Below are 26,994 nucleotides of genomic sequence, written 5' to 3'. Positions count from 1 at the left end.
CCAACCGTAGGGGACAGGAGAGGTGGGAGAGTGAAAGAGAGAGCAATAGTTCTGGTGTCCTTGGTGATCCTGTGGAAAGAATAACTTGAGGGTGTTGATTCTGTTGAACAGAACCCTTCAAATTTTAGTGGTACGGCGCACTCCTTTTGCCAGAGGAGGTACTCTGTGACAGACTACCCTCCTTATTCTGTTAGATCTAACGGCTGCGTTTGATACTCTGTCTCCCTCGGTGTTAACATCTCGACTGAGGGAGATAGGGCTTGAGGGGCCCGCGCTTAGTTTGCTGGCCTCTTTCTTGGGCCAGAGGGAACAGAGAGTTAAGCTGGGGGAGTTCCTATCTCCATCCCTTCCTGTGCATTGTGGGGTCCCTCAGCGGTCGGCATTAGGTCCGACCCTTTTCAACATCTATGTGACCCCACTTGCCAGGCTTATTAGATCATATGGGATGGAGGTAGTCTCCAATGCCGATGACACTCAGATTCTGGTGTCTCTCGCCCAACCTGGCATCTCTGCTGCCTCCAATTTTAGACACTGTATGGAGGCAGTCGCTCAATGGATGATTTGCAATTCATTGAAGCTTAATGGCGAGAAGACAGAAATTCTGGTGTTCGGAGGAAAGGAGGACATTTGGTCTGCGGAATGGTAGCCTACATCCTTGGGTGTTTGTCCTGTACCCACCGCCCTGGCCAGGAACTTAGGAGTCATGATTGACCCAACCCTGGGGATGGCTCAGCAAGTTAACAGTACTATCTCCACGTGTTGGGGTATAATAAATGTCTTGCGGAAGATTAAACACTATCTGTCCCCACAAGCCAGAAAGCAATTTGTAGTAGCATTAATAGGTTCCAGACTTGACTATTGTAATACCTTATATCTAGGTATAAACAAGGGTCTGTTACTGCGACTTCAAATGGTGCAGAACGCTGCGGCCAAGTTTGTTCTGGATTTACCTAAGCGTGCTTCAGCCACTGCTGCGAGAAAGACATTACATTGGCTTCCGATTGAGGCCAGGATCTCCTTTAAGTCCCTGTGTTTGATCTATGGGGCTCTGGCTACAAACAGGTCTAGAGGTATAAAAGACCTGCTGGTTCCTTATACCCCTTCCAGAACTCTGCGCTCTGCCAATAAATCTCTGTTATTAGTCCCCCGTGTTCGTAGAGCCAAGTGGGGCGGCAGAGCTTTTTCGAGCCTTGCTCCGAAGTTGTGGAACACTTTGCCGGCTGAAATTAAGTCCCTACCCTCAATGCAAGCTTTTAGGAGGGCCCTTAAGACCTGGCTATTTGCCAAAGCCTATCCTCAGCTCTAGATTTGCCTTTTTATGACCTCCTTTTTTGTTAGGCGCCTTGATGCCTTCGGGCTTAGTAGTGCGTTTATAAATTGCATTTCATTTCATTTCAAAGAACACAATCTCTTTAGGCGACTACACCTCAATGCTTTACAATCAACATATGCATGCTTTTCTTACCCGCCTTCAGTTATTTATGGCTTACCCCACAATCCCTACACCCACTTGCGGAACTATCAATGAATTTACCTTTCTACTCTCTGTAAGGTAAAATTAGACTTAGGCCAAAAATTACTGTTTATCAAAACTGATTCCTTTAGAGAATCTTTTGGCTGCAAGTCCTTGAGATAATATCACACAAGAATTACTGAAAGACATCTGAGTCCTCTTAGGGAGCCTCTGAACACTTACCCCTGAGCTAAATCCTCAGCATATATTTTTTGTTTCTTTACTGATGATAACAATCCTATTAGCTGTGCTTTAGGTTGTGCTACTTCACATAACTGACACAATTTGTCCTTTTTTCTTTTTCTACTGCTAAAATATCCTCATTTAAATTCAAACTGTAGTGTGTACTTAAAGAAATGGAAAATCAAAAACGAGAGGCGCCCGGTTTTTGAACTAACTTGAGGTCCGTGTAATGCATATATGGTGGGCAGTCTGATGTCCCTGCTCTAATGACTCCTACTACACCAGGCCATCAGAGTAAGTTTACACATGGCAGAGCCAGTGCAGGGAAAATGACGGGCTGCTGACTAAGAACAGAGTGGGCAGGCCAAGGGTTTGGATGTTCCTAAAGGTTTCAAGCCACAGGGTAAAAATATCAACTGGGATGAGCTACGTAGTATATCTGACCTCCAATCAATCGTTATGAGCCCAGAATGTCAACTGGTTCCTGGACAGCTGGAAACAGTGACTTATAATTGCCAATTTACATTTTCTTGGTGCCTTGTCTCCTAAAACACTCAAAAAAGCATACCACCGGTTCCCCTAATTAGATGTAAATTTTTGTTGCATTTTTCTTTAAAAAAAATTCTTGATGGATGTAGAGAAGTATCTTGCTTTTTGCCGCCAAAGCTTCTTAAGAGGAGAAACACAGCACGGGTGTTGTCTCAGTGCCAGTGACTTCTGACAGAGATGCACAGAAGACCATTGAGAGGACCCTCTCTACCCAAGAGGTACTTATACTAGGACACTGAATGTCAGATCACGCTATTCTTGCTCCATTAGTCAAGCATTCTTGGCTCAGTGTGGCCAAGGAAAAGAGTGAATCCGGTTAGGGTGTGATTAGGAGATCGGTGGCAAGTTTTTAGGGTTCAGTCCGGGGGCCCCTTTCAGGGGAGGATCAGTGGCAAGTTTTTAGGCCTCTATGATGGGTAGGGGATCAGGGTACTTTTAAGGATGGGTAAGGTTTAAGGGCTCAGGATAGGAGGAGGGGGTCGCAGTAGCTTTAAGGGCTGGGGTTGGGAGAGTAGTTAAGGAATGAGCCACTTTTAGAACTCAGGGAGGGGAGTAGGTAGGGGTTTGTAATTTAGGGCTTAGGGTGGGGGCAGGTATGGGTAATTGTAAGTTGGGGCTTAGGGCGGGCACAGATAGGGTGCTTTTCATTTAGAGCTAAGGGCGGGGGCAGGTAGGGTGCTTGATATTTAGGGCTAAGGGCGGGGGGCAGGTAGGAGTTTGTAATTTCGGATTAGGGCAGGGGCAAGTGGGGGTTTGTAATTAAGGGCTTAGGGCAGGTGTCGAAGTAGTAGCGAACTTAGCCACACATACACCCATGCCATTCATGCCTTTACCACAAAATTGCATGGTAAAGGCATGGTTGATAAAGGAATGTGACAAAGGAGATCCAAAAGAGGACAGGATGGAGGCAGCCACTGCAGGTGTTTTACGATCGACAAAAGAGAGTCTAACTTCAGTTACCAATAGTTAAGGTGCAGAAATATGAGTACCCCTGACCCTCGAAGAAGGGCCATGACCACCGTCATCACCTTCGTAAATACCTTGGGGCCTAGGTGATGCAAAAATTATGGAAGGTGAACTAAGGAGTTCTGGCCCCTCAAACAATCTGAGGAATCACCTGTGGGGCAGCAAGAAGGAGACATGAACAAATGCTTCCAAAGACGCATCCGATTCCCATCATCTTGGGCGGAGAGGACCAGGGCCATGGTCAACTTCTTGGATTCGTCCAAAAGAATGTTTTCAGGAACCTAAAGTCCAAAATCTGCCTGAGCCGGGCACCAAAATGTAAAGGGAGTAGCAGCTCTTGTCTCGCACCTCTTCATGGAATCTGTCTATTGCCCCTTGGCCAGGACTAAACATCTTAGGCAAGAATGGAGGGGAGCAGATAAAAAAGAAAGGGCGTAACTATGTAAAACAACCTGCAGTATCCATTGGTCTGAAGCTATTGAACAACACACAAGATGATGGATGGAATATTTCACAATGGCAACACATTCAATCCCAGTCACAGATCTGGGTTTAATCTATTGTTATTTTGCTCACCACGCCACCCCAGTTCAGACATTAACATATGCAAATCAGTCTTGACCCTGTGCCTCATGGAAACAGTCCAGCCCGAACTGCCAAGCTATGTCTTCCCTGGACCGGAATCAAGCATTCTAGGACCGGTCTCTGGCTATCAGCCGTCATCAGCCAGGATTGCTTGACTCTAGTGGTGTAGTGAGCACTGTACTCACGTCTAGGCATACCCTTCCTACATAGGGCGAACAGCAAAACACACAAAATGATGGAAGGAATGTTGAACAACGGCAAAACATTCACCTCCAGTCACAGAACTGGGTTTAATCTATCGTTATTTTGCTCACCACACCAGCCCAGTTCAGAAATGGCCATATGCAAATCAGTCTTGACCCTGTGCCTCATGGGAACAGTCCAGCCCGATGGATTAAACCTAGATCTGTGACTGGGGGTGAATGTTTTGCCATTGTGCAACATTCCGTCCATCATCTTGTGTGTTTTGCTGTTCGCCCTATGTGGGAAGGATATGCCCAGACATGGGTCCCGTGCTCACTACGCCACTGGAGTCAAGCTATCCTGGAGGATGAAGGGTGATAGCCAGAAACTAGTCCTAGGATGCTTGATTCTGGTCCAGGGAAGAATTGGCTTGGCAGTTCGAGCTGGAATGGTCTCATTAGGTGCAGGGTCAAGACTGATTTGCATATGGCCATGTCTGAACTGGGGTGGCGTGGTGAGCAAAATAACGAGTATTAAACCCAGAATTGTGACTGAGGGTCAATGTTTTGCCATTGTGCAACATTCCGTCCATCATCTTGTGTGTTTTGGTGAAGCTATTTCACGCCTGCAGGGAGCCCAAAACCGTATTCTACTCCCCTTACAGCAGTTAATGACTGTCAGAGGAGGAATCCGGGGGGGGGGGGGGGGGGCAGTGCTCACCGTAGGTGTAGAGGCAAAGGTTGTCTGCCCTTACTGAGGGCCATGGCCTTTGCCACCACGGTGCTCTCAAAGCCACAAATAGGCAGGGGGCTGCTGAACAGGTTGAGATGGATGCTCTAGTGGTAGGCCAGACTTTGCAAGTAACCTTTAAACTTTCAGTTGTAAACCAGCATTGTTGACTGAAGTGACGGGCCATAGATATTAAGAGTAAGACCAAGGAGCATACTGGTGCTAGCCCATCTTGGAACAGCTCCAATGCTGAAATTGCTGTGCACCCAAACAGGCTTAAGTCGTCAAACTCTGCATTATCAATAAGGGATTGCTGCATATCTCCAGAAACTTCCATGACGCGCATCTAGACATGTAGGCAAATCACACTATTGGCCAAAATTCAGCAAACGCAGTGTCCAGAACGGCGCACAAAAAGTAACTGAGTCGAATGAATATTCTCTCGTCTCTGGGTGGAGTAGCCGCCATATGTCTGCTACTTCTGCATGGGATGCCTATTAGCCTAAGCGTTTAGCAAGTATGAGTGACTGAGCACCCAGCTCCGGCTGCAGTGACCTGTCAAAGTGGTATCAGGCACACAACTTTAGACCTTACCCCAGATACATGGTGCAAATCTATTGGTAAATAAGATAAGAGTCAAGGTGTCAAAGAAGGCTGCCTGATTTGTATCTTTTATAATAATTATGATAATTTTCTTAGACAATAATGAGTGACAGGTGGACAAATACATGCTCGACCACAGGAGACTTTTGAAAACAATTTCCAGGATTAAGATTTGAAGCAGCTTTCAACATCGAAGGCCATTAAGGACCCATTGGTTGCTGACATGTTTAATCCCACCCTCATTGCTCACCCAAGAGGATCAGACTGATAGCCTATGGACCACGTGACTTCTATTATTGAGTTTTGAATTTTTACGTTTCTAGATAGGGAGACTCAGAATCTGATGAGGGCTGAGTGCCCAAGATCATTCTTGGATAATAAAGAAGGAATAACACTAAATCTGGATCCAGAATTAATGATTTTTCTTTTTAAATCTGGGAAAGACCTAAGGAAAGACATGGAGTGCTTTCTCGAGCAGTGCCAGTACAGATTGTTGGACACCCTGGCTCCGGTGGCCAGGATCTCAGCTATGGCTGAGGAGGCGGCTTTTAAGAACATGCCCATGGGTGTTGAGTTACACAGGGGCTGGAGCCAATGTTGGGAACGTAACATTTTCTAGAAGTCAGAGTTCATCCGAGGCAAAACCAGAAATCAAATTGTAATTCAAGGTACTTGAGGGACACCTGCGACTGGAATCTGAACTCCGTGTGCTTCAAAAAGATTCAGGATTTATGGGATCCCTTTCAGGTAGACCTGTTTGCCAGCATATTGACATTTCAAGTAAAACTGCATTACAACTGGTAGCCAGATGCCAAAGCATTGGCAGTTTACGCTTTTGTGCAGACTTGTGACGGAGAGAATTGCTATGCATTCACTCAGTTTGCACTGATCAGAGGGTATTGTTAAAAGTTCGGAGGGAACAAAGTTGCATCATTCCTGTAACTCCGCTTTGGACTTCTCAGGTTTGGGTTCCTGGTGTAATAGAATTGGCAGTAGAAGTTCCCAGTCTGATACTAGTGAGTGCAGACATTTCCGGAGGACTGGAAGGAGAGATTTAGTACTAGGAGGGAACTTCAACCTTCTTGTTTGGAGGATTTCAGGGGATCTCGTAGATACTCTGGACTTTCTGGAGAGGCTAAGAATCTTCTGGATGAATCATGGGTAACAGGTACCAGGAAAAGATACAGAGGAGTGTAGAGAAAGTGATGTAGTTGGTGCTTGGGGAGGAATTTGCATCCCGTTGAGGCTCTTGAGTATGAAATGGCAAGCTACCTTGCTGAGTTGGTCAATTCAGGTTTGGCCTATAGAACAGTTCATTGTTACAGTTCTGGTGTTTCCTCAGGACAGTCTTAGGTGAATATTGCTGGTAGTGATCCTTTAACCTGCGTGGTGATGAAGGGAATAAGACTTTGACAACAACTTAGGACTCGGTGTGACTTGCTATGGAACGTCAATCTAGCTGTTAGCCTATTTGTCTCCTGGCCAGATAATACTTATCTCTCTTTGAGGCAAACATTGTGGAAATTAGTGACCTTGCTCTGCCCAATCTCTGTTAGAAGAGTCTCAGATGTGAAGGCTCTACAGGTTTGCAGTAAGTTTTATTTCCCCGATGGAGTCTACTTTCACATTTGGGAAAGGGCCAAAACAAGTCTGAAAGCAGTATCCAACCACGTTTCTAAAACGTTGTGTGTGGGGAGTTGCATGAGACAAAGAATGCTGAAATGTAAGACCTGCTGGAGATGATCAATAGGTATTTTCCTATGTGAAACCCCATAAAAACGATATCAACAGCTACTATTTCACGTGGGGTAAGAGCAGTGATGTCCGAGGCTGGAATAGATTTGACCAAGTCTGGAGCTCACTCCTCTAGGGGTGCTATGGCTAGAAAGGTTTTTTGGGCAGGTGGTTCTCTAGCAGACATTGTTAAGGCAGCACACTGGTCAAGTACTAGTACTTTTGCAAAATGTTATCATAAAACAGTGCAGCATGTGAGCAGTCTCACGCTGGGGAACTTCAAACATGCATAATGGTAGCCTCCAGTCTTGTAATGAAATGACGATTCTCCAGTTTAGCATACAGAGAGAAACTTGATTTAATTAAAGACAACAGAGGCTTACATTATCACACCCAACACTACCAAATTCATTTTTCAGTTGTATAACTGGATTAGTTGATTAGGTTTATGGAAATTATATCATTAACTTGATATTACTTTACTGAATGAAATGGCTATTATTTCCCTGAGAATTCTTTTCGTATCACTTGGTTTCTTCTTTCTTTCAAGTAATCATTTGCAGTAAGAACTTTTTCAGCCAAACCAAAGGAGCATCTTTTGTTTCGTCGCAATCTAAAAGAGGAATATGCTTAGTGACACAGAGTTTTATAGTGCTGTGAAAATCTAAACCAGAATGTTTTGTTTATGATGTGTTTTTGCCTCTAAAGGGATTCATGTTGGGGCAGCAATAAAAGGTTTATGCTTAATGTTAGCCTCCGTTGTCTTTAATGAAATCAATATTCTATCTGTATGCTAATTGGAGAATCGCCCGTTCTGCTCCACATCTGCTTTCACACTGTCCACTAGCTCTTGCAGCAGGCATTGTGACACCACAGGAATAACATTGTCATCTTAGGTCCAGTTTGCCAGGGAAGCTTTCATCAGACCTTCGTGATTACCAAACAAGAATCGAAATAAGCAGTACTGATAGCCAGACTTTGGTTACTCTGAGTCCACATATCACTCTTCCTGTATGCAAGCTTTTGATTGGGAGGAGGATATGTGCTTGTGGTAAAAACTAGTGCTTATATTGCACCTGTCTTTTGGGAAAACATGAGCTCAAATAGTAGACCTGAATTAGTTACAGTGATAAGGTAACAGTTAACGCCATAGGCCACATTGGTTCATAGGACAGAGGTATGTCTGATCTGATTATTACAAAAATTTAGGGAAGTATTACTGGTACACTGTGTTGAAGACTGTAAACATGTATTTTGTTGTGTAAAAACATGTAACAGTAGGCAACAGTTTTGGAGATGATTAGCACGTCTGACTTACCCTTAGGGTAGACGGCTTGCTCTCTGATAATCCTTGCTGGGCCCACATAGGACAGGTTATATATTGTTTTACCAACTATAATTTAAACATTGTAGTCAGTTTTTCACTGTATGCTGGACCGTCGCTTTATGGAAACATTTATCCTCAAAACAGTTGGGTATTCTACCAGAATATTATGCTTGAAAGAGCTACCTACAAAAACATCATAGCCAGAATATTGATTACTATAATATTGTGAAGGTAAGTAAGAATAACATTTAAACTATTAAGGTACTTGATATCTTGGCACCAGTATTTAGGGTTATATGGTTTTATAAAACACCCACTTGTCCACTGGAGCACATGCTTTGGAAATCTATTTGATTGGTAAAAAAAAAGACTTGTGCCATTTTCTGCCATTCAGTGAGGTGACAAAGTAGGGCAGCATTTTCATTATAGCTTTCAAAAGAGGGATGGATGTAATGCTTGAATGAATCTCGATCACTGGTAATTGCTCAGGCCGCATCCCAATCCGCCATTATTTTGCACATCATACTAAGTCAGTGTGGACCCAGACATATGCAAATCAGTCACGGATGTGCTCCAAGTCATGCCCGAACTGAAGGGAAGGTCCACCATGCACATGAACAAGAAACTCAAGACTAGTTTTGCCCTAGTTAGGGCTGATTAGCCAGTTATAGTTTGGCTCCACTGATGCACTTTCGCTTTCCCCTGACGAATCCATATATTTTGGAGAGGCAGGGGCAAGAGAGAGGCAGAGGCTCAGAGGCTGTGTTTTAGGGAATTGTAATGATGAGAGCAGCAGGCCGATATCAGGTTTTATAGGTCACTGCTGCTCCACTGTCTTCAATGGAGCTCTCAACATTCCAATATTCTAATATAGCCTTATAGCCTGGAGTAGCCGGTTATAGCAGACATTAATGGCCCGTTGTGGCATTAATATATTTCATTGTGATTCCACCCATGATAGTAAACAGTATGAGGAAGGGTTAGCCCACTTTAGCCATTGGCTCTTTTGCTCTGTGAGTGAAAGGTATTTTGCCTGATCATGTGTGCACATCGTTGGAAAATTATAGTATTTCAGTATAATATCTGATAGGCCAGTACTTTAGTTTTTCATTTACTCCTATTGGACTTCTTACATTTCTTTCTTTTTCCATTTTGTCTGTTTTTTAGAGCACCCAGCAGCTTCCAGATTGTGCTATGAAGTTGCTCGCTTGCAATAGACTACATCTACAATGTACCACATCCCTCACAGCCACGGTTTTTTAAGGTAAATGAGCATGTTGGAATAGTATTGTCCATAGTATATCAACATTTTGACATTCCACAATGGCTGCAGTTTTTAGAAACCAAAATGTCTGCCATTATGGAGCGATACAACAATACACTATACAATATACCATTCCAAGGTTGCCATCCACTGCTGTGTTGAATTTCTTTGTACTTAACTTTTTATTGCAAACATTTGCCTGTCACTTTTAGGTGGCAACATTTTTTCTTTTATGTACTTTTGATTTATCATACATATGGTTGTTTATTTTCGATTCATGTTTTATTGTGAATGTGTGAATAGGTGAACTCAAGAATGAGTCAGTGGATGACTGTGGTCCTCCTTTTTCAATGTTAGCACTTGTACCACACCAACTCTACACTTTACCCTTACGGTGTTCGAGGGTTTTTACACTGACCACACAGCGACTCGCCATGATCATGGGAGAGTGGCAGGACTGCCTGCTTATTTGTGTCTGGTTCGATGGCAGATGCTCTATATTTCATGATTTCCTCTTATGGGTTTCAGGGCTTAGACACCTGCCACATCGCAACCCGCACTTCACAGGGGTGTAATTTTTCTGGCTGTAATGGCGTTTTTTCACTATGACGTAAGCTACAGTGCTGGTCTCCATTCTGACCACACTGTGCCCCTCCTACGGTGTTACATCACAATATTGGTTCCCAGCACTCATTCCCCTTATGGGTTTTAGTGGACTCCTCCCTTCAGCTATTCCCAACCACCTTGGAGGTTATCTTTGTAGTCTCTCATTAATGCAAGATGTGCAGAAATACAGAAGCATATCGAATATGGACTGGACTCCATTTTCTTGTTTAATTTGTGAGCAACGTACCCTTGTTGTTATAATGCATGATTTACGTTTCTTCAGAAACACTTTGGTGGGAGTAGATGACTGTCACTCCAAAGAACCCGTACAATTTGCACATAGTATTGCGGTACTGCCTGGTCCTATGTACCTCTTACAATTTATTTTACAGTCGGTCACTACTTGATGTACCCAGTGGCCTGAGGGTGGAGATCACTTTCTCTGTAGATAGGTAAGATATCCAAGATATTAAGTATCAAACCACCCACATAACAATACGGACATGCGTACTTGTGATTGTCAACTTCTGTGACAAAACAGGTGTATGCCATGGATGATAATGGACAATAGCACATAATGTATAGAAATGCGCACTTGAAATCCTATAAGTTATGTGTATATAGATGACTTGCAATTTTGATCTATTTCCTTTTTTCCTTCTTTGATTTCATAGAACAACGGCGAACCCTCAACACACATGGGCCATCATTGTTGTGCTTACACAAAGATGGCCTGCCCCTAGTAGGCTCTATGGCTACAGGGAATTTTCTTCTTGTATTGTGGCAGAGGATGTATAACCTTCTGTCTACAAAAGTTTGCACTCTGTTGCGAATTCAGTCTGGCAGAGTTGCCTACATGTGTGTGTCTAATGGCTCCACCACCCCGCTTTATGTGCCCCCTGTCTTCCAAACGTGAAAAAAAGGGGGAAGGAAGGTTGACAGAGCCTCACGGAAGCAACACCAAGAGGAGGATTCTACCAGACTGGTACTCGCCTGATTCCTCACTTCTCATCATCGGCTGCTGTCAATCCCAAAAGAAATGGGAGAAAAACAAAAATAAAGAAGTGCATATAGATCAGACAGCCATCACGTGTTGTATGTGCTAGGACCCGCAGTGATATACCCGTGCCCCAAGTGGTGAAATACAAATATATCACGTTAAAAAGAGTAAGGCTAACTGGCAACTACTGACTTTATTCTGTGCTGTTAGCTCACTCTGTTAAAAGTCAACCGACATGTTTCATCACTTTATCTTACTTTTCAGTGATTTCTTCAGGGTTTTTTGGGTCAGCGAAAAAAATGCACCTTTCGGAATCTTCCCTTATTGTACCAGGTGGCCTCCTCTGGCAAGCCTACCCGGCCCCCGTGGAAGAATACTTGTCGTTTACAGTCCCCTAACTCAGTAGTGGGTATCTGTGAACCGCCGAATGGTCGGTATCGCTTACGCGTCCAGGTGCGGTCTGCGCTCACGGGTGTGTGCTTGAAAAAGTGTACTGGAGTAGCATATGTACTGTAGGAGAGTAGGATCTGCTTACTATGGTTACCCCCTCTTTTTGCTGTGTTTCACTGATTTATCGACTTTTGTCTTGCTGAGGCCCTTCTAACCAGGAACCCAGCCTAGCTGCTCTCTCTCTAAATTGATTGCATATACATTTGGTACACACCAGACTGGTTACTGAGTTACTCTTTTGAGTTCCTAATATATGGTACCTTAGGTATCAAGGTCATAGGTACCCCAGAGGCCAACCAGGGGCTGTGTATGCCACCCCTAGGAAGCCTTCCAATATGGCACCACAGGTCTGCTCTTGCAGCTGGGGAAGGTGGTGTAAGCACCCTTACTAAGCTATAGTATACCTATATCTACCTTTTAAAACAGACACATATAAACCTATAAATCACTCCTATGGCAGGCCTTGACAATCATGAAGGCAGAGTGCTTGGTTTTGTGTGAGAGGGTGCCCAAGCATGAGCCGAGCCCCTCTGCAGCTTTCGGAATCCCTTCCTTATAGCTGTTCTGTGATACAGCCATACCATATACTCTTAAGTGCATTATAATCCTCGCAGTTAATGCTTACTTTGGAATGGCTACATCAAAACATGTCGTGTTTGGTGTCTTTGGAATACTAGAAGCCAGTCCCCCCCCCCCCCGCCAGTCCAGGCGGCGGGGGTAGCATTCCTCTCTTCTAGAGGGAGAAGACATGTACACACTGGTCTAACCGGTAGAAGTTTAAAAGAGCCCCAGCATCACAAAAAGGATGCTGCTGCCACAGACACGAGTCTGACCTCCTGCTGCTGGAGCAAACTGTGGCAGGAGAGGCCTGGACAATAGGTTTCCTGTCCAGGGAGGTGTAACCATCTCCCCAGACAGGCTTTAGTGTATTGGGGCAGGGTGGGTGCATTTAGTGAATGCTTTTCAGACACTGCCTGGGGCACACAAGGTGTTCCTGTGCATACCCAGTTCAAACCGGTTCCAGGGGCTCTCAGCCCCTGCTCTGGTGCAAAACTGGACAAAGGGGAAGAGGTGTAACCACCCCCTCCCCAGGTCCACCCATAGGTGGGACCTTAAAGTTAGTCCATCCCCTAAACTTGGTGTAAGAATAGGAACCTAGTCACTAGAACTTTAGATTACCCTGGATAAAACTCTGCAACATATATCTTGGACCTACGACATTCTATTTCAACTAGAAGACTAAGGAAATCTCCCTTGGGGTGAAGGAGTGACTCCCCTGTTCAAACAGACACCAAAGAAGCATCTTTCTGGTCTTCATTTTCAAGGCTCCCGCCGGATCCCGAAGAATCTTCGACACAGGATACGGACTTCCAGACATCTCTGAGGCCGACACGAGATCACAGCAAAGCTGAGACCCGCAGCCATCAAAAGAGATGTGGGACCGGAACTCCTGGACACTGTGCATATTTGCAAGTGCACCTACTGCCCAAGCTTTCTCGAAGTTATGCATTGGGCTATTTGTAGTCAAAGCCCTGAGCACCTTTTGCACCGAAGATTGTGGGCCTACACTCCACGAGTGTTCCGTGGGCCCGCTTTCAGCATTCCTGCTCTAGGCTCCTTCGCGATCCCTGATCCTTGACTAGTGGGTCCCCACGAAGGTAACTCTTTTGTTTCTTGGGCTTTCCTGGTTGCTCCAGACGTGCCCTGACTCCCCTCCAAAAGTTGAGTCCCTCAGATCTTGCTGGTCTGCACTGAAGCCAATCATTCCATTCTGCATGGGTTGCTGTTGCCATGGCTTGTTGGGTCCAATCCGGATTCCGACATCACAGAACTCGACATCCGACGTAGGACAGCTTGAATACAGCTCCTGGTTGTCGTCAACGCCTCCTGGTCCTCGTGGCTGAAGAGTCAAGCTCCACCTCCATCACCTGAAATCACCCAATATCGGGTGGCATCTTCTTTTTGCCTCCCTGGGCACTGACAAGTGATCCAGACTCTGTCCCCTCTGCTTTCAGGTTCTTCAGATCTTCGATCCACACTTTTCAATCTGGCTGCCTGCTGCACTTCTTTGCAGCTCTCCATAGGAAACGACGACGAAACCCGACACGAAAAAAACACCTATGCACCCGGCTGCCCTGAATGAGGTAACACGAGTACTTCGGTGCTCCCGTGGGTCTTGACTCTCCAAGTGTCCAGTACTGAAGGGGTCTGTCCTTGTCCACTCCTACGTGTTGTTAATCTTTAAAAATCTAACCTTAAACTTCTCCATAGAAGTCAATGGTGATTTGTAGCTGTGTTTAGTCACTGCACGCGTGTCCAGTGGGTCTCCTGCGTCCCAACCTTGGTTGGTTGCTGTTTGCCCTAGGGGTTCTACAGGCTCTAAGCCTGGTCTCTACGACTGTAGTGGGACTTATACCACTTTCTTAGTATATGGTTTGTGAGGCCCCGAAGGGCAAAATGTATACTGTGCTAATTTGTTGTGTGCTAATTAAGTTTCTGTAAAGTACTTTTGCCTCTAGCCTCATAAAGAGACTAGAAGGGTGTGTTGGTGTGTTTAGAATAAATACCCACATATATATATATATATATATATATATATATATATATATATATATATATATATATATATATATATATATATATATATATATATATATATATATATATATATATATATATATATATATATATATATATATATATATATATATATATATATATATATATATATATATATATATATATATATATATATATATATATATATATATATATATATATATATATATGGTGTTGTTCTCCTTTCATTTGATCATTCATTCATTCATGAGATTATAGACTGGTAAAACAAGCAGCTTTACATTCCTTCAAGACTTAGCCTGAAGGCTGCTCTCCACAGCTACCACTAGGATAGCTTTCTATAAAGGTTGTTTTAAACCTACCATCAATAAGGGTCGATTGGACTAGTACCAGGTGCCCACTAGAATAGTGGACATCATATGCCAGGCCAACTTCTCACATGTACTCTGTAGTTGGTGCATTCCTAAATGTGTGAATGGGATGGTGATGTGTGAGGCAGGATTTGGCATGCATCTTACCTTGTCTTGTGTTTGCAGGGTCGGAGCTGTCAATGTCAGCCACACTACTGATGCTCTCTGGCTGAAGGTTGGACTCCACCAACTCCTCGAGGGGTGTTGACTCTGTTGCAGTTGGTATTCCCTCACCTGTCTTCTTAGCCTCTGCCAGCCTGATTGCCACCTTGTCCTTGGACCTGGAGCGCATATCATACCATCTCTTTCTCCGGTCCTCCACAGAGAGCTGGGTCACACCATTGGCATTTACCTTTACCATGATGTCCAGCCATATATTCCTCTTTCTTGACTCTGGGACACAAAGTGATTTTTTCCGAATAACAACTCATGGCTGTGTATCATTTCCTCTATCAGCACCTCCTGCTCCCTCTCGCTGATCTTCTGCTTTCTCTTTCTCCCAGCCTCCTCCTTGTCCTTTTCTTTCTCCTGGGTATCCATTGGAAATTTTTGCAAATGCAGTACTCAGTTCTCTGCCTCTCCTCCCAGCCTCTGAATCAGCCTCAGGCAATCAGGTGCAGCATGGGCAGTCACACTTCCTGGTTGTGATTTCAACAGGCTGCACCTGAATGACAGAATCTTTATTTTTGCGATACTTTATTTGCAAATTCGCAAATAAGGAATCACTATTTGCTGGGTCGCTGTGAATTTCTGGGATTTTTTATTTACATCGCATTTTGCGAATCTCAAAATGCAATTCGCTAAAAATAGCATTTTGAATATCGCAAACACAAATTTCATGCATATGCCCTAAAGTTATTTTGGCCCTCTGGAGGTAGTGTTAACTATCACCACACTGTATATTCACCTCTGCTCTTCCTGACTAGGGGAGTTGTAGCCCTATGGACTTCACAGTCTGGGCATGAAGAGGGGACCCAATGATGAAGCATGTCGCCCTCGATGAGTAAGGGTTCTCGTCCTAAATAAGGATTTCTCCCTTTTGATCAGGTCCATCAGTTTTCGGCTTTAAACTAGCTGTAGCAAGGTAGGATCCTTCTGCATGGTTACCCCCACTATTTGCCTGGTGCTAAGCAGTTTTTGACTAGTCTGACTAGGATTCTGCTAATCAGGACCCCGGTCTCTCTACTTTCTCCCTTAAATTGTTATGTTCACTGCTAAGGTACACCACATATTAGATACTGGGGTACCCTTATCAGTCCCTAGTATATGGTGCTCAGGTACCCAGGGAATAGGTACCCCAGAGGTAACCCATGGGGGTAAAGCATGTATTATGCCACCCATGGGAGACCATTCAAAATGGAACTACACGCCTGCCATTGCAACCTGTGTAAGCTGGTGCTAGCATCACTTACTAAAGATATTTGCTTCCTATATCTAGGGTCACTGCACTTAAAACATGTAAGTCACGCATATTGCAGTCCTTATCAATCCTGAAAGCAGGGTGCTTGGTTCTAAGTGTGAGGGTGTTACTGCATGAGCAGTACACCCCTATGGCCTACGGAGCCCATTCTCCTGGGATGTAAGTGAAGCACGTGAACTGAAGAAAGGTGCGTGTCTGCGCCTCAAAACCTAATGTACTGCAAAGTATGCCACATTGGCGAAAAAGTCATTCCATTTAAATCACTTGGAACTACTTCTTTGATCCTTGTACTCCTCTTCTTTAATTTACTCTTAATTTGGTGTCCCCACTCGACCCTGTGCGCCTTTTTCCCAAATTTCTACTGTTCAGATTATGCCCATCCGGACCTTTCAAAAGAATATGACAGATGCGAAGTTCGTCAAAAGGCAGTGTTCATTAAATAAAACCCAAGGCATTTCGGGCCAAGAAATGCCCTTCATCAGGGGTCGCTGCCGCCAAAATTTAAAAGCCACCCTTTCTTCCTTCAAATATCGGAAATCATGATTCCAAACCAGTTCTGGGAGCTGTTAGCTCGTGCTCTGTTGCGAAACTGGACAAAGGCATGTGAGTAACCTCCCCGATGTCCAGACCCGCCCCTCGGAGGGTCACCTGAATTGTCCCAACCCTTTTCTATTGGTATTTAAGGGCATACCTGTGGGTGGGTCCCTAGATTTGTCATGGGACAAGATTCACATCAGACACAACTTCTTCCACTGTCTGGGCCCTCTGGACTTCATTTGGGCTCGACTTCATATGCCTTCCAGTCTGCTGGGTCGTCTGTGCCTGTGCACCGTACAGGAACCTTCCAAGGCCTGTGGGCATCAAAGACACCTGAAGGATGCTTCCTTGAAGTGAAGGAGTCACTTCCCTGCATTCGCAGGCACTGCAACTAAGTCAACTGGTCTGTTGAGCCGGAGCTCCTCCGTACTCCATAAGGTTCTTCAATACAGGTGGTGGTTCTCCACAGCTCTCGAAGCCTGCCCTGCTCTCCAAGTTTGAGGCCAGTATCCCTCGTGGGGGCTGTAATAACCGAACCCCTGTGCACCGCGTAAACTTGTAGCAGCAAAGGCTTGTTGGCTTCCTTCCAAGAAGATCTTTGAGGTCCAAGTAGTCCCAACCTCGAGCATCTTCAGTGACCAGAATCTTTGGCCACATCGCATCGTTGTGCATTGTGGCCTGCTTCTTTTGGTGAGCTGCTTTAGGTCCTCTTGCGACTCCAGTGCCTCTGGCATGTATTACCATTTGAGGGTCACCTTTGTTTCTTTTGGGCTCCCCTGATTGCTCGGGCCTGCCCTGACTCCCCTACTTGTGATGAGTCCCCAACACCTATCTAGTCCTGACATTGCACCTTCTTGGACTTTTGCGTGGGTGGCATTTGCCGAGGCTTGTTAGTTCTCCGGCCAGACACCGACCCCTCAGCACTCGACATCCGACGTGGTACAGCTAGTGCATGGCTCTAGGTCTTCCTCTGCATTGCCTGGTCCTCACAGCTGCAGAGTCAAGGTCCTCGTCAACTCTCCTGTAACTCCCAACATTGGTGGGCATTCGTCTTCCAGATCTCCTGGTCACTCCTGAGTGACATAGACTCTGTACCATTTGCTTGCAGGTACCTCTCAACTAGAATCCACCTTCGGAATCAGTCGGACACCTTCACCTTCGTCAGTAGCAGCACTTTCATGAAGTCCACCATTGGGTTCAGCGTCGGTTTCCGACACCACTTCACACCTATGCACCCGGCTACGCTGATGTAGGTAACGTGGGTACTAGGGTATCCACGGGTGGCATGGCTCTCCAACCTTCGGTCTTCCAGAGGGTTTCTTCAAGGTCCACTGGGAAGGGTTCTTTTTCTTTTAAATTCCTTCTGCGACTTATATGTGGATTTGTACAGAGCACACACTCTCCGTGGTGTTCTTAGTAACTCACCTTGGGTGGTTCCTGAGGTACCCAGCACTTCTACGTCCTCTCGACATTGTCTTGACCCGAGTAGTGGTTCTTATATTACTTTCTTAGTATATGGTTTGGTCTCTCCCCCTGTGGTCCCCTGTATATTTTGTGCTATTTACTGTATTTCTATGTAAGGTATTGTGTGCATTGTGATTATCTCCGGATAGGAGATATCTTAATGTATTAGAGAGTATTATATAATATATACATATTTTTATAAACACCTTGTGTGGTTCTTTGTCACTTAATCTATACTATAAGATTATATTCTGGCAACACAAGCTTCTTTACACTCCTTCTGGACTAAGCCTGAAGGCTGTTCTCCACAGCTACCACTTAGAGAGCTTCTAAGGTTGTCTAAGACCTCTTAAATCACTAAAAGGGCTATCTGGACTGGTGCAGGGTGTCCACTAACATTAGTGGACATCATATACCAGGCCAGCTTCTCACACTAGCTGTTAGCCCGATTTTTATGACAATACCAGGCGTCTGTGTGAGTCGCATGATAGAGTGGGAGCAGGACGCACCAGGATGGGCCAATCCCTAGATCCCCAGTATGGATATTTTTACACTATACTATATAACATTCCAAGGCAGCAGTCCACTGCTATGTCTAATTTTCTTTTTACTTAACTTTGTATTGCAAACATGCGCCTGTCACGTTTAGGTGGCAACATTTCTCCTTTTATGTACTAGCAATGTATCATACATATGGTGATTGAGCTTCTATGCATGTTTTATTGTGAATGTGTGACTAGATGATTTCCAGAATAAGTCAGTGGATGGATGTACTAATGTATAAGTGCAAGTCTGAATGACAGAGTGCATGTATGATGAGCTATTTAGCGCCTAAACTCACCAGTGACTAAAGAGGCACATTCAGTATAAGCCAGACCTACTTCCAATTCCAATGTTTATCTTATCACAGGTGATAACTGATGTCAAAAGTAGAATTTAATAAGAAATTAGAGACAGGTTTTTAAACAGGGAAAGCAGGCTTCGATGTATAATAGGAAAAAGAACATCAAAAAACCTTGCTGGAGCAGAGCTTAAAGGCCCATTCTTTATGCTACTGCTGAATGGGGGGCTCAACCACAATATACTCATGCAATAGTAGAACAAAAAAAAGAACACTACAGGGTCATCTAATCGGGTTGTAAATGAGTCTTCCTGCATGAAGCCTTGTTTTTTGTACCTTTTAAAAACGTATGTATCATTTGATCTGTAACTATCCCTACTGAGTTTAAATGCTGTGATATGATACAGTTATTTATCGTGGGTTTACCTTTCGTAAGGTGAGTGAAGCTGTCAAGAAACTCCTCATACGTCTGCTCGTGGCTGTTCAAAAACTGATCAAGCGCCTCCTGAATGTTCTTATCCTCTTCCATGATATCATTCCTGCCGCAAGCACGGTATCCCTCTGTGATATCCTACCTCAAATACAAAGAAACAAACAGTGATGAGGAAGATCTTTCGGTAGAACTTGACGTTTTGACTGCCTTCTGGCGAAGAGGATGGATGTGCCAATTTCAATTTGAAAAGAGATGCATATGACATTTATCGGTGCACCTATATTCAGCCATCCATTGCCTCGGAATGTATTCACGGTTGGGGTCAATCATATCAAGTCCTCATGTGTTGCTGCTACTCTCTCTGGGAGTCTACACTTTGCATGAGCAAGGCCGCAAGGACATTTCAAACCCGGAATGTCCCTAAGGACTTCTTTCAACATCCTGATCGCCAGCTCCTGGGATGAAGGTATTTCTATAAAGGATGCTTTGCAATCAACAACAAAGATTTACTCCTGAAGTTGATCCCTATCTTATAAATTTCATATCATTGGTGGAATTAAGGGATGTCATATGCCCCAGGATTTAAGTTTTAGAAAAAGCTTAGCCCTGACAGTTCTGCAAAATATCAATATGTAGGTCCTCATCTGCAATGTGCACAGCTGCGTGTCACCGAGCACCTGAAGGATAGGCGAGGGCACGAAGCTTTGTAATGTCATGTCGTTTTATTCCAGGAACGAAGCTTGGCACTGAGCGGTAAATGGTGGTTCGAATGGATGCTGGTCAAGTTACAATACAAAATGTCCTACTAATGTCTCCAATATTGAACTGGAAAAGGTAACTATGTAAGAGGTCTCAACTGAATACACGTAAGGCATTGAATGAATTTAGAGACATGGTGTACCACTATTAACACCTATGGTCTAAGAGCACCACAAGGCAGAGGAAACCCTTGCGTACGCAAGATCACTTACCACTTCCTATGTTTCTTGTTTGTTTCCAACTACCTGAACAAGGTAATAATAATACTTTCTCCCTGCCTAGAGATACCCAATCAAAGGCTTTATTATGAAAAATTGATTCAGTCAAAACAATTGTGGGACTTTCTCCATTTACCAGGCTCGTCTGACCACTGGTCTGTAGTCACAATCAATACATTAGCCACCACAGCCATGATGCCAAAACCTTTGTTTACTTCTGGAACCTAAAAATGTAGGACAAATCCAATTTCCATTCAAGTAACAAAGATGTTGTCATTCATTTGGAGTACAATTCATATGGGGGGAATAGCATTCACATAAAGGTACGACCCAGAATAGCTGCAGCCTTAATATTGATAGAAATATATAGCCTTGTAGCCCACTGTATATACCGGAGCTGAAGTTAATGCCTGGTACAGAGAGCTATAAGGCTATTAGAATATACCACCCGATGAGGGATGAACGCTCCAATTAAAAACACAGGGGCCTCCTAGGCTGAGCCGTAGGGGCTGCCTTGGGTAACAATCAAGGTTTGAAATCTTACACGTTGTAAACATCCAGGTGCCAGAGACCGAGTCAAGCGGTTTTAAAACTTAGCAGTGAAAAGTCACTGGTCGAAAGTTAAGAAATGAAAAAGTTAATTTGTGCTGGTCTAAGGAAAGAAGTTGGTCAGGAGACAAAAAATGTACAAGCTGAGAAAAGTACATTTGTTACAAAACACCACAAGTTTTGAAAGTCGTGCGAAGCACATTGTAGGTGCGAGTGTGAGGCATCATAATACCATCGTAAAATATATATAAAAAGATCTTTAAAAAGAGTCCCAAACGCCTGTACAGTTTCAATTTCTCCTTTCAACCTCATCCCCGCAGGAGATAAAATGAAACAGTTGGAAAATAAATTTGAAATAATGTTGTTTACCTTGAGGCTCTCGTCGTAGATGGCACCTAAGGCAGTGGGGTTAGGGGGGGTTATCAAAAGAGAAATATATTGGCATTGGCGTACGTGCAAACCCTGCAGTACACCGACAGGAGTGAATAGTACTAGATGGCACATGACCCCCAACAAAACTACTATGTACCTCCCTGTTGAATACAGTATGATCACTTCTACCACACCGCCAGCCACCTCGGGGCTTTGAAGGGAAAATTCCCCTTGCATTGTTCCAAGAATTTAGGTTTGCGTTTCTGCTGTCTGGCACCTTTACCAACCGCCTGTTTTGCAGAAACGATTGGTTCAGTATACGGAGTATTCACACTCCGTGCAATGTACTTATTTTCGTTTTGATCGCAGTAGAAACGATTGGAGGATTATGCAAATGCCGCTCTTTCTATGGGATGTGTTATCGCACACATGCTACTGGTTACTGGAACATATGGCACCACAAAGAGGCAGCGGCAGGGAGAGAGGCTTCCTGTTGGGGTTGGCGGTTGGGTCCATGCTGTGGGACACATGGTGAGTGGCCACAGGTGGTGATTTCTGTGCTGCCACAAACATGGTCTGAAATACAGAAATAATTGTGAGCAAACACCATAATGATAAGCAACTCCTCTGGCATAGGTCTCAGCACACAATGGTTTCTAGCATCCTCCTGGTGGTTTTGATGCACAGTCTTGTGGTGTGCAACAGGAAGCAAAGCATTGTTTCTTGCTATTTTTGAGAAGGCAGTTTTAATTCCTCGAAATTGTTGTGCTTGTTTTCAAGATGAGCCTTGAATCCGCTGCGGGCGGGTAGGTGTAGGAGGGAGAGAATCCGATTTAAATAAATTGATAGGTTACAAAGCATCAATTACCAATGGCAGGTATCCACCAAGGGCATATCTTCCAATATTATTAAGGTTTTATTTTCCAAAAAACACAAGAGATCAACTCCCTCCTGAAACTGAATGCCCACATTTTTTTATGGACGATAAAGAAGAAGATATCAGAGTCTCTACACCTGCAGCCCTGCTCATCGCCACTCTTGGTGAGCAGCACAGATGTGGGATGAATTCATTTTTATAGGGGGAGGTTAGGGTTGTACAATGCCAAAGTCGCCCAACTGCTACCAAAGCTACAGATGATCACTTTGAATACACAAAAAGGAATGTTGGGGTACAAAATTGGAGGCGATGCTCTCGCTAGAGGAGGTGATTAGTACACATGGTTCTTAGGGGGAGGAGATAGCATGGGCAAGAGTCAGACCGAGATGACCGCAAACTGCTGAGGCTCTACTGGATCATCCACTCTTCGCCTTCCGAGATAATGCAAGGGGGGATCAACTACGACAAAGGAAACATAACCTGCACACCTACAGCAATCTACCTCCTAATTATGATGTCTGCGTGCCCAGATGCCCTCTGTGCTTTATGTATGGGCTGGTGCAGCTGGGAAAAATAGTGACCAAGGACGCAAGGACAAAAGAGATCCGCTTGCCAGTGGAGAACTAGATGGAACGTTTGATGGAGTTAAGATGGACACCCACCCTGATGCCATGACACAAAAAAAAAGAAGTAATGGGGGTTCAGGAGAATCAGTGTCACTGGAGGAAAAGGTCAGAAGGTGGAGGAGAGCTCCATTCACACAGAAGAAGCCCACTGTACAAAGTGGGTAACAAGCATATTGTAAAGAGCCCCTGAAGTAGGCTTGTTCCCAGTTGGGGCCACTGAGGGCACACACAGGAAGATAGCAGCTTTGAAGTTACTCCCATATCAAAGGCACTTTCGGGTAGAAGTATTGGCCCTCTGACCCCCTAACAGACACTTCTGGATATAAAACTGAACCTCTGTCAGAAGGACTGTACACTTGGAAGGCATGATTTTATCCTGTGTTGCTCTGCTACCTGCTGTTCTCTGACTCCGCTGAAGGAGAGCTGGACTCTGCCTTCACTCCAAGTGATCTCCAAGGGCTTGTTGACTGGTCTCCTGTTACTTGACTCAGGGAAACTAAAGTCTCTACCCCTGCTGCTGTCCCCGGTCACTAGAAGTGATCCAGATACTTATTACATGTATTTCGCCACATCTCTTGTCTGTGTAGAGCAGAATCGCTGCATCGACCCATCGGCCCAGTTGCAGGAGTAAAATCATCGCATTGCATTGGAACCAGTGCTTTGCCTCCCAAGAGCGATACAACAGACAGCGTATTGCCGCCGCTGCAGCATGGCGAGATAGACGCATCCCCTTGACTCTATGGCAAAATCCAGCCCATTGGTCGACGCCCCTCAACTCCGGCACCCGTCTTTGGAACAGACGCAACGTCTTCACTGCGTGGAGAAGATCGACACATCCCGTTGTTTGCATCCAGGAAAGGTACTTTGTTCACCGGGGCCTGAGTGGGTCCTGTAGACAGCCAGCGCTCCTTCAGAGTCGCGCTTACTTTGACTATGTCCCATATCCCACACGACGTAAAGTAACCTTTTTAGTGCTACTAGCCTCGAAGCGCCTTACTGCATTTATTCCTTTAAAATTCAATATCTCAACTACTACACATTAGATTTTTGCAGTTTTGGTCTTGTGGTATGTTAGATGGTCTGAAGCCCTAACCTGACCACACAGGATAATTTGATAGATCAGGGGCATATATCAACGAGCTGACCTTCATAATTTCACTCAACACAATGACTAACAACAAGACAACAACTCTACAAAGACTCCAGAAACAATGGTTCTATTAAGACTCCAGACGCCTTAGCCACTGAAAATGGTAAAAGAAAGCTCAACAAAAGATGGTACAAAACATGTTTGAAGCGTACATGCAAGAAACAGAACCCCTTGGAGCTCACAGCGAGTCAACCCGGCAGAACTCTGGAATCACCATAGCACTCACAAAAACAGACTACATTGATATATCATAACCATTTAAAAACAGACTAAAAGAAGAGATCAAATGCAACCTAGGCAGGGAAGAACATAGACTGCACTCTGATTTAAATGAGAAAATTATAACCATACACCAGGATAGTGAATCTGCTAGGACATGAGAATTGGAGGCAGAAAATAAACTCCAACGACCAGAGAAAATAAATAAAGACCTGAGAGGCCAAGTACATGCTATACGGGCACAAGATCTAGAGAACTTGGTGTAAAAATATATGCATCGGGGGGCAGCAGGAAGGGGCAAAGGCTACCGACCTGTGACAACTCATTAAAGGACTCGTCAAATCTCTACTCTATGAGACCATGAAGAGGTCAAGATGAATTGAGTTCAAAGAGTGAGTCAGCGTATCCTGGGTGACTCACGTGAACACAGATATATTCTGGTACAGTTTAACGACTTTCGATTGAAAGAAGCAATATTGATGGCAGAGCACAAACAGCATTAGGTTAATTACAATGTATTTGAATGCTCACTTTTTCAAGACAGCTACTTAACACTGGCGTGCCAAACATAGTTTCGCCAAATGACAAACTAAAGTCAAATAAGATATCTTTAGCTATATCCTTTTGGAATAGCATTAGAGTTATTGAAGGAACAATACCAGACAGCTAGACTTTCTGAATCAGTGTGGATACCGGGACTTCAACTGGATGGGAATGGGGACGGAAATAATTCCCCTGAGCCAGGAGGTAGATGGAAGTTGCCTTAACTCCAGCAGATGACAGAAATGAGATATTTCACAAAAGACTAATGTTACCCCTATTACACACCCTCTCTAGGTATCTCCGATACTACACTCATGGACCCAAGGGGCTGGGATGTGTTGGATATGGTAACATGTTCTTCTAATGCCGTAAGATGAATGGATGCGTTGGATACGTTCACACCTACCATTGACAAAACATAATGAGGCCCATGGGAAATCAATACTGAGTTAAGACTTTTAAGTTAAGGGGCTGGATGAAATCCACTGATCTCCCAAGGCGGGATCATGATTTTTTAATCTTCTCACCTTGACGGTGCAATGGTAGACCACCGGTGGCTTTGGGAGTATCCCGTGGGAAGGGAGGGTCACCTTCTTATGCACCGTTATACTTGTTATTGCTAAAATATGCTGTTACTGCTCTGATTTTCTTTCTTCGGTTACTTAGATTGCCTCGCTTATACTGGGGATTGTTAAGGGGTGAAGTCCACCTCCACTCTATCGCTACACCATACCCTTGGCTACGCACATTCCTAGTGTCCCTGGTCACACTACTACCAACCACAGAGATACAGCTTGGCACCCAAACAGAGGGGCTCATTGTGCTAGAAACCCATACCATTGGACTCCATGGTTCAGATCCTTACACTCTCACAATAAAAGGATAACAGTATGGAACTATGTAATATATATGATTGTGGACAGTTTGGCAGGAGACTCATTACAACAAAGTGAGCAAACAGTTTCACAACAATAAATATACCTATCCCTTTTATGCTGCAGGCAGAACAAAACACAACAGAGTCACACTCTTTCTACATAAATCACTTCCTTTCTGACTATAGGAGAATGAAAGGGGGTAAGAGTACAGGATGCTTGTGGTTAAGGGGACATTGGTGGGTTACATGTTGACCATGATTGTGGGAAATACTCCCAAATTCGAGTCAAGACGTGTTCCTTGGCAACCTTATGGCTAGAGGTATAGCTTGAGGGGGTGTATTCGGGGTGTGACACTCCCTAAATAAATACATTCTTGGCATGGTAGTTGGGTTTTGGGGCCTGAGTCGGTAGGGGTTAGTTTTTCACATCATTTTGATTTCACTAGGAGGTTTTAACTTGACTACTTTTTGGATTTGGTACTTAAATATATGTAGTTATCGGATTACCAAAAAAGTAGTAAATCAGCAGCCATATAAAGTACTCTTTGAATGGGTGCAAATATACAAATGTTTTGGTATTTACAAACATTGGAAGAGTATGCATGGAAAGCTGCACCACTCACAGGTTTCAAAGCATACTACTGGTAAGCAAACACCCAATAGGTGCTTACAAATAGTCTAACCACTGGCAATTATTCAAAATAGCATTTCCACCCATTGTTTTTCGCTCACTGTGTCAGACTTGACAGAAGGTCGTATTTAGGATTGTGCGGATGGAGATTAGGCACACAGGGTGGCAGAAGACATTAGGTCTAGCCCCCTGCCTTTACTCCTCCCATCACATTGAGAGATTGTCATAAATCACTGTTATGTAGGAAAAATTTGACAAATGGGTTTGTCAAACATGACAGTAGTCAGTCAAACTTTTCAAAAGTTTTTATTTCTCAAAAACCAAAGGAGGAGTTTAGTTTTGAAAAATAATAAAACGAATGGCTCCTAAACAATAGAGTTCTCCCATGGTATGGGGAATCACTTTCGTTTTTTTATTGTCAGGTATATGACCCTGGTGATGAGGGACAGTAAAAAGCCATCTAACTATCATCTAAACAAGGCTGATGATCAGATGGCTTATCTCCATAGGCCTGTACTCTTTCGGGCTATCAGAGGAAGTTTTAAGCAACTGGCATACAATTTGTAGTCCACCCGACATAAATCAGGTGGGCAACTCTTGAGCTTGGCAAACAGGGTATTCTGTTGATGTTGCCATGGAGTACCCTGTTAGCCAAACTCTAAATCAGCCCCAGATATCTACCAAACAAAATCAGTATTGACTCAGCTCCTCATGGGAAAAGCATATGTCAAACTTTGGTCATCTTACCCATTGAGAAATTTGAGATCTACAACCCCCCGCCCCCCAAAACTCACTG

General features: G+C 44.2%; 1 protein-coding gene across 3 annotated transcripts in view; it reads right to left on the bottom strand.

Annotated features, from left to right (window-relative positions):
- LOC147729286 (intraflagellar transport-associated protein-like) overlaps positions 1 to 26,994 on the bottom strand; it is a 262,017-nt gene that overhangs the window by 174,403 nt on the left and 60,620 nt on the right. For 2 of the 3 annotated variants that reach the window (XM_086959599.1, XM_086959601.1), the window contains exon 2: positions 19,371 to 19,515. In XM_086959599.1, the coding sequence (XP_086815725.1) occupies positions 19,371 to 19,515 (145 nt within the window). Of the gene's footprint in view, positions 1 to 19,370; positions 19,520 to 26,994 lie in introns of all 3 variants that reach the window. The other variant, XM_086959600.1, reaches the window with a different exon arrangement.

Source organism: Lissotriton vulgaris, chromosome 2_2 (assembly GCF_964263255.1).
Source record: "Lissotriton vulgaris chromosome 2_2, aLisVul1.2, whole genome shotgun sequence".
Taxonomy (NCBI): domain Eukaryota; kingdom Metazoa; phylum Chordata; class Amphibia; order Caudata; family Salamandridae; genus Lissotriton; species Lissotriton vulgaris.
This window is presented reverse-complemented; position numbering and strand designations above follow the sequence as displayed.